Consider the following 9,156-nt stretch of genomic DNA (forward strand, 5'->3'; position numbering starts at 1 on the left):
TTTCTAACTTTTTTCAATTTTTTATTTCTTCTCCTTCTCATTTTCTTGTTCTTTTCCATTTTTATTCTGACGAGGCTCCTTCTCAGTTTCTCCTTTTTTCAACCACTGCTGCCTGTTAGACTTTCCAGCAGAGGGGGATAATCTGAAGTAAAACAAAAAATAGGAAAAGAAAAAAAAAAAGGGAAGGCAATTTTTGGCTACAGCCAAATAAGAAATGAGTGTTTTCATGTACTGAGTATTGGTTTTTATTGTTTTTCTTTTCATGTCTACATGACGCTTCCATTGTGGGGATAGGAGGAAAAGTTCAGGTTATGGAAATGATTCATGATTTTTAATTAACTCGTGGGATATAGTTTTTCTTTTTTTTTTTTTTTGTGCGCTAGGCATAGATATCTTTCATTAAAAACAATTCTGTTCGAGATATTGTTATATACAAAATATGAATATCTCTTTTAGTGAGAATTCAAATCTCAATTTACCATATCTCCTGCTTGACTCAACACATAGAGTAAGTAGTTGATTTCACACAGACGTGAAATGACGTTCAAATACGAATTGAAACTGATCCAGTGGACAGAACCCAGCTGCCACTGACAGTTACCGCAGGCCTCGAGGAACACGAACACTACCAATCGGCTCCAAAGACATTGCAGACAAATCTGATTATCTGATTTTCAGGTTCTAAGAATTTTAGGAACAATTAGTTTGTATGCCAATAACCAAGCGATCGATTGCACGCTTGTAGATCTGGTTCACACAAACCGAAAGGGAAATCGTTTGGGCTTTTACGGGCAACGTGGCTATACCTTGAGCAAGTGTTTATAGTATACTTATATTCATGTTCTAATACTTTAGGTGTTACAGGTCCAAAATAATCGTAACGCTGAGTAGGGCTCTTGGTCATTAATCCTCAACCACGTCCCATTATTAATTTTCTAAACACAGTCGAAAGGGTTATGGGATGCATTCTACAAAATAAGAGCAAATACACCATGAATTTTGAAGAAGAGGAGCCTCTAACTTTGAACTCCTAGAATTGAGTTTATCTATACAAAATTCTAAATCAGATAAGCACTATAAAAACCTGCTTATCTCACTAATATTGGAGCAAATTTCTGTGAGTCGTCAAATGAAAAATCAAAGCTGGAACAGTTCAGCCACGTTATATGCCACCGATCCAGTGCATCACCCTAACTTCTTTGCAAGTTAAGGTTGTGCTGAACGTACTCTATGAAAACTATCGGTTTATCTAATCACCGAGTCTCCGAGGAAACAGCAATTAATGTGGGCAGTCACAGAATTACTCAATGAAAAATATTGGTCTACTCAATGACCAAGTCTCTGGGGAAACAACAGTCGCTGAGCAGTCACCAAGAAAGCCATTGCAACAACGGAGAAGCCAACTAACCTCTTGCAGCGCACAAATACACATAACGGAGGAGCTCCACAGCCATGATTCAAGCGTTGACGGTGAGACACATGCAGCAATTAACGCAGCATGCACTGAGCCAGCCAGCAAGATTATTGATGAAATTGTCTCAGGTTTCAATTTGCAAGCACCTCTGCCGAAGAAGACATCATCCAAAATTCAGTACACAAATCAGCTATTGCCATTCCCGACAACTACCACACCTCCAGCTTCCTAACCTAGAAGGTGATCCAATCCAGGGTGAACATTGGCTGTGAATCCAAAGCCCACAAATCTCACAAGAGAGATCAGGAACTGGTTCCATCCGCATGCATTGGCAACAATGATAACCACTGCCTGGTAAATAAGCCGCAGGTTCTGATTTATTAACTAAACCAAGAGCTCCAGATTCTTCAGGAATGCCATCCATATTTGTAGTGGAAACATTTTCCAAGTATCCAGAAAAGTTCTCAGATCCATCAGCTCCCTCAAACTGATTATCATCTGGCTGCAGCAATTCTGTTACAGAGAAGTAGGTATGGGGTTCAAAGTCCATGAATTCATAATTTTCACTTCCACAGTCATTCAGAAGACTACTATCTAGGCAGACAGCAGGGTCATATTCCACAGGAGATGATGCCTTCTCTGCAGCTGACAGACCACCAGTTCCATTTTGTGTTAAGATTTCAACCTGCGAAAGTCTAGTTCCAAAGGATTCATCACCATCCCCCTCATGCTTAACATGTCTCCTCACTGGCAGTTTCCGAAGCCCTAGACCAGAGACAGCACTCCTCTCAACATCCACTTCTGCATTAGGGTCTGTTATTAAATTGGCACTTGAAAGAGAGTAAAGCAGAGGGTCATTGTCTTGTCTCAACCCATCATCTCCTACAGGAAAGTTAGGGGTAGCAGGCTCACACTCTTTTGGTTCAAGAATAACTCCAAAATTGTCTGTGCTAGAATTATCCTTCTTGGAAGGTCTCCGGTGTTTCTTAGTGCCCTCCTGCATCTTGGGCTTCTTATCAGAGTAAGGACACTCTGGAGATTTGATCCTGCGACACTTACAGCATTTGAAGCCTAACACTTCAAAAATTTTTGACTCTTCCAGTTCAAGTGCATCAGCATGATACCAATCTGTGAAAACCACATACAAAGACTGCATAAATATGAGTGTTTAAGCACTTTAAACTTTCACTCAATTGCTAAATACTTACTTTTGCATGTCTCACAGCGAACATACATCAGATCAGACCTATATGGCTTACGGCACAAGTGACAAACAGGTTGTAATTGAGGTGCACCTGACCCGCCCTTTAGAAGTATGTTTTTAAGCCTAAAATCAATGCCTGTATCCTCGCCACTCTTCTTATTCCATATAATACCCCAAGAAGAATTCCTGCGACGGCTTTTTGCTGCCAGAGCAGAATCAGGAGTGCCTTGTTTCGTGTCAGGATAACTATCCTTGATACTGGTAGATTTCAAGGCTTGATCATAACACTTAGGTCTAGATCCCTTCAAAACAGTCACAGAGCTATGTTCTTGTCCTTGCAAGAGTAAGGGACTGGTTGGAGATTCGTCACTGGTCCTTCTTTGAGCAAGCAATTTGGCATAACAGCGCTTGCATGTGGTTAAGAACTCAACCTCCTTGTTTGTAGGGAACGTTGAACTTATAGAACAGCCCTCATGGCAATAACCTAATAACCAGTAGGTACAAAACATTAAAGATACATGTTGAATATAGCTAATCTAAAGGAAAGAAAGAAAATGTGGTTTACGAAGGACAAAACATCCTTACCGCGTCCAAAATTTCAACATTAAACATGCGGAAAATGTGTACGTTTTCTCTTGTGTAAAGAATATACGTGACTTATTTCATAAGAAACTAATAGGCATTTCAGTAGTATCTTAAGAAATTAGGCCAACATAACATAATGAGAGAACGGATCATGCATGAAGTACCTTGACATGCATTGCACTTGAGAGCATTCCTGAAATTATAGCAGAGAAAGAGCACAAGTTAGGGAAAAAAGTTTCGTAAAAGAAATTGGAGCAACGGATCCTATGAAAATGTTGATGACGCTGATAGATAATCAAGTTAAGGCAATTACCCGGCTAAAACATCCATCTGACACACAGCACATGAAAATATATCCCAGTTGTCTCTCTTGCAGGTAAGGTATAAAAATATATCCTTGCAAGCAGCTTTCAACCGCCTTCTTCGCAGCTGAGATTCCAACTTCAAGTTCTCTTGGTGAGATGGCATTTTTCCTATACCTGCTTCATACTCTTTTACCAAATATAATGGAACACGTGCTTCAGAAAACCAATACTTCTCCTTTCCTTCTTGGCCTTGCTCTACTTCAACAATGTTTTTCATTATACGAGAAGGAAGATGTTTTTGGTTCCTAAAAACAACCCCATACAAAAGCTTTCCCCCCAATTCTTTCTTATCACAGATATTAGCATTTCTGAATGCAGAAGATTCAGTCTCCTGACCTTTCCCATCCTGGAGATTTTGCTCAGGACAAATCAGATCACTCCATCTAAGATTAAAATCAAGGTACCTGACCTGATGCAAATAATTAAAAATAACATCAATTTAGACTTGGCGATTTCATTATTATGACAGCAGAATAAAATTTACAAAGCAACGAACAAGCTAATAAAGTGAAAGGACAAAACCTGAAGTGCAAGCTGTGACGCATTCCTACTCATTTGTACTGCAGCTCTCCAAACCATCTGTCTGCTTCTTTTAGGAATTTCACAGCCATCAGCATAGGAAATACCAGAAATTTTCTCCAACCCACCTGTTATTCGCAAACATCAGGACACAATATTTGATTCTCTCTGAAAAATATTACCAATAGAAAAAAAAATGCAAGTAGTTATAATTTGTAAGCTAAAATATCATACAATAAAAAAAAAATACCTTGGCGAGCTGCTTTCCTGACCACATTATTTGGCAAAACTGCTTTTAGAAATAATATTTTCATGGATTTGCCACCATACCACCAGTCAAAGTTTCTTTCATGAGAAACATCAGCTGCAACTTCATCAGTAGCTGATTGTTTCCTGAGGCGCCTTCCACTTGTTGCACGTGTCTGTATTGTTCCAACAGAATTTGCAGCACCTTGAATAATAGAAGATTCAACCAACCAATCATCCATCAGCTTAACCCAGTCGCCGGTAAAAGATATTATGCGAATATTTTCCTCAAGCTGGGAAAAGAATTTCCAGTCAGTGACTAAATGAAAAATACAATACACATTCACAACTTAGACATAGCAGTTAGCAGAATCAAGTTATTAGGTTGAACATAAACTCATCCACAAACTTGCAAGTATAACACAAGACCTATTTGTGTTTAATGCAACTTTGAACTCTAATACAACATCATATTCCAGAGAAAATTACAAAAAACAAATAGATAACCGACCAAATAACAGAGCAATCTTTTATGAAGCACATATGCACACATCATGAAGTATAATGACCAAAAAAAAATTTTACTACTTGAGACAGTTAAATAAATATAACATTGAAATATTTAAATGAATTGTCAATTAATTGCATAAAAGTACTCACTTCAAGCAAAAGAGGCTTTATAGCTTTAAATGTTCTAGCCTGTTCAACTCGTTTACGCCATTGTTTTCTGTAGTTTCCATTCAGAAAAGGCCCAACTATTAAACCATGTAAACTTTCCTCCAAATACATGACATATGTTGCAATGCTTGGAAGAATTCCCTCTCCACTCCTTACGGCAGATAGGCCACTTAAAACTTTTATAGCACTTTTGGTGGCACTCAGGGCAGCATGATTTAGCATGCAACCTCTCTTGCTTGAGGCTGAGGCTTTACAAGAAAGGCACCAGCCACACCTCTCTCTTGGAACTTCCACAGGCTTCTTTTCAGAACTCGGCCAAAAGAAGCGTGAAACTGTCATTGAAAATGCTTTTGCTTGCAAAGATGCACCTTCAGCTGTGAATTTCCTCAAATTATCTATAACATGACCCTCCGACCTAGAATCCTCGGAAGAAAGAATGGCCAATTTAGCAGCAGCAGATGCAGCAAAATCACCATGCATATAGTGATTAACATAAGACTGAGGCTTAAAAGAAAAACCCATGTATGAAAAATCCTTAGTTGAATTATGTTCAACCTTTCCAGAGCTAGCTTGGTTGCCTTCTTTAAATTGCAAGGATGGAGCAAAGGGTAGCTGCTTATCACTTGCATGTCCATGACTGTTGGTCATATCAAAGTGACTGCGCTGATGGCCACCAGGACCATCAGAGATGACAGGCTCCATTCTAGTCTCCTTATGAAACATAGTGTTCATGGTAAAGTACTCTCTAGTTCTAATGTCATTGCTGCTTTCAAAAGCACAGGCCTCTCTAGTAGTGGTGACCAACGAGTTAGATCGAACCATGTAATCACCATGACTTACAATCCCACTGGTTGCAGGGTATTCTGTCTTCACTGACTTAATTGCTGTATACTCTTTTTCACCCAAAGGAGTGGTTGATAAACTAGAGGACTTTGCATCTTCCTCTGTACTTGAATTGTTAGCATCTGTTCCGCTTCCAACAGATACATGCAAGAAACTTTCTGGAATATTCCAATAATGTAACACAGCCATACAAATTCCATAATATAGGGGCCTATGGTCGACTGAAGCATAAAGCAATTGGAGAACTTTTAAAATGTCATTCTGGTTGTAATATCTGAGACAAAGTTCACTGTTAACAGTGAGTCTGCAATAATACATGAGAAAAGATCAAAAGGATGATAACCAAGAAACTGAAAGCATTTATAGTATAAAAGATTCAAAAGAATAAAAGGCGGATAACCAGAGCACAGATTTTAGAATGTCAAGAAGATGGACTATACATATCACACATCATAATTCAGTGAAAGCACTGATTCCGCAAAACAAATGATAGAGGTGAAAAGAAACATTAGAAAGACGCTGAACATACACCAGTAAGTGGTCGCAAGTACCCATGAAGAGTTGTCCATACAGATCCATTCCAAATAATTCAGCCCCTCTAAGTGATGTTCCCCGCGCAATGCTTAACCCATTCATATTAATTTTGCACTCCGGACAATACCATGGCCCTTCTGGTATAAACATTTTCATCACTCCAATACACCTAGAGTGATATGCAGACGGACATCCATCACAACAAAGCAAGGTCCCATCCATGCCACAGAGACGGCATTCATCTCCATTTCTGTCAACATCGGCATCCTCAGTCCTTCTAGTGTCTCTGAAATCTAGAAGAGAGTTACCAAGTGGCTTCACAGCATTAGATTCTAAAACAAACTTTGTAGCTTCTTTATCCTTGCAAGCATTTTTTGCATTTCTTGGATGGAATCTAGGCCAATTTTCTTCTGGAAGGGTATCTTGAGCATCATACTCCATCCCAACTTCCAATTCTTCACGAATGCCCATTTCAGTTTTCATTTCCTCAGATTCCAAAACATCATCACAAAGAATTTGCAGTATTGTCAACTTCCTACTTACAGGTAATAAATAATATTCACCATTAAAAGTCTCCTCATAAAATCCTTTCCACCCAGGTCCTCTTGTGTATCCATAAATTGCTAGATATTGAATAACAAAAACAGGCCAAGTCAATGCATCAATCAACCCCCAATCATTACACCTGCAAGCACATTACCAAAGTAAAGTGAACATTGTGTACATGGTTGAGCATACATGAAGCACAAATACTAAATTTTGAGATGGTGAGCCCATCAAGGCATGTATCCTCAAATGTTACAATTACATTAGGGCAAGGAATTTTTTGCCCTTCAGTCAATATATCAAAACATCCCATGTTCAATTGCTTAAAATGGAATGAAAGTAGTAGTAGTAGTAGTAGTATGCCTCTGCTTCATTCAAAGGCGATCTCCCCTAAATACCTCTCCAAAAAAAAAAATTAAAGAAAATAAATCAAATCCAAAATTGCGTTCCTCATCAATTTTTTTTTCTTTTAGAAAAAGAGCACAATTGATAATTACTCGTATGTTGAATGTCCATAAGTTGTGAAGTTTAACGCTGCAGCAAAAAATCAAATGAGAAAAACAAAATCATCAAACTCAAAAGTAGGTAGAGAATCACCTCAAGCATTTTGATGCATGCTCTGAGCCCTCAGATGAAAGAGCTTCAAGGTGACGCCTCAATGCACGCATCAGAGAAACATGAATGGAATCAAACAAAGTATTTGAAACTTGGCAGTTAAGAGAACCGACAAAATCATCCAGAGAAAACGGACTTAAAAACAGGCGAATGCTGAAGGACCGTAAAAATCCATAGACTGCAAGAAGATGAGAAACATATGGCTCTGGCACTCCAATAGTCCCTGAAGACGGTGGCAACTGCAGCGGAGGAGGTAGAGAAGGTATCTCTGCATCAGATGTGGAATCTCTTTCGTCACTTGATGAATGAGCATCTTCCTCAACATCTACCTCGTCGTGTTCAATCAATAACCCACCAGGCAATTCGCTTGACGCAGGAGCCTCAAGCCCCGTGACATCTTTGTTTAAATCAGCGGAACTACTTCCAGTGCCATCTGTTTTCTTGGCGCTATACTTCAACACCAATTGATCCAATTCATTCCTCCTTTTAGTCAACTCATCATCAAGATCACAGTCGTTGAGAAGCATTCCACGAATCTCGCTGCTGTCTAAATCCTCATAATCACCGTCCTCGTAATTGACTCTATATAAACCACACTCGTAATACACAACTTTCCCAAGATAGACGCCACTTCCCTTGAACTCTTTAATTATATATCGTCCAACCAGTTCTATCGGTCTTCTCGTCCCAACAGCTTGCCTTTTCAAATCGGGAACCAATCTCCCACCATCCGTCCCATTTTCATCCTCTTTTCTCCGTTTCCTCGGCCGACCCCTCGATCTGATGACAGGGGCCTCCATAGTCTAAATAGAACCAAATTTGAGAGGCGCTTGAGGACCCTTAAGAGTAAGTGTGATTTCAGAAACTTATCACTCAAAGTCCATCCTAGATACAAAGCTAGGGCTTCTTAAGATCCTACAGAACCATCGGGGAAAAAAAAATAGAATGTTGTTGATAAAAACAGAGTCAACACGGAAGTCCAAATACAAACGAGAGAAGACAGCAGTTCGATAAACGAATATGGATTTTGGATCGCTTTTGTTATGCAATAGGAAGCAGCAGATAGGAGTACGGAGAGGGAATGAGATTGCGCACGTATTCAGAGTTCGAAAACCGCCATTGAAGATGAAACTCCGCTGTTTCAAAGATTAGAGAGAAGAGCCGGTCGAAATGGCAGAGATAACCCTAGGGGAGAGATAACGAAGGTATCTTCATCTCTGTTACCGAGTTGTGTTATTATCATAACGAGTCATGCCGTCGTCGACACGAAACTCGTGTCCGAGTTATTGGCCCCACTCCTCCGAGTTCTGGTTTATCAGGGGTAGGCAGTCTGGTAATTTCAATAAATTTTCTTTTTATTGTTGATTAACATTTATAACAGTATTATAAGTGTTCATATTCTATTTATCATTTGGCCAAAAAAATTCTATTTATCAAGAAAATGTTCATTTACTTGGCCGGTTGAAAATGTTCATATTCTTCATTTTTTTAAATAAATGTATGATTAGAGTAACTCGATCATATAAGTTGGCAGCAAATTTTTTTTTTAAAAAAAACAACTCGGTCATGTGATATTATGTTTTAAAATTTATATTATTGTCATCGTA

At 39.0% G+C, this 9,156-nt stretch overlaps 1 protein-coding gene across 1 annotated transcript; it reads right to left on the reverse strand.

The window, feature by feature from the left end:
* Window positions 1-896: 896 nt before the first annotated feature.
* On the reverse strand, window positions 897-8,744 carry LOC114762736 (DDT domain-containing protein PTM). Its single transcript, XM_028952295.1, has 10 exons — window positions 8,645-8,744; window positions 7,532-8,464; window positions 6,384-7,073; window positions 4,994-6,158; window positions 4,338-4,626; window positions 4,091-4,215; window positions 3,517-3,977; window positions 3,368-3,396; window positions 2,623-3,102; window positions 897-2,542 (listed from the first exon to the last, which is right to left on the reverse strand). The coding sequence occupies exons 2-10, from the start codon at window positions 8,347-8,349 to the stop codon at window positions 1,605-1,607; spliced, it is 4,995 nt and encodes a 1,664-aa protein (XP_028808128.1). The 5' UTR covers window positions 8,350-8,464; window positions 8,645-8,744; the 3' UTR covers window positions 897-1,604.
* Between the last annotated feature and the right edge of the window lie 412 nt (window positions 8,745-9,156).

The sequence above is a fragment of the Neltuma alba genome, unplaced genomic scaffold (genome assembly GCF_004799145.2).
Source record: "Neltuma alba isolate B1F8T4 unplaced genomic scaffold, ASM479914v2 tig00011241_pilon, whole genome shotgun sequence".
Taxonomy (NCBI): Eukaryota; Viridiplantae; Streptophyta; class Magnoliopsida; order Fabales; family Fabaceae; genus Neltuma; species Neltuma alba.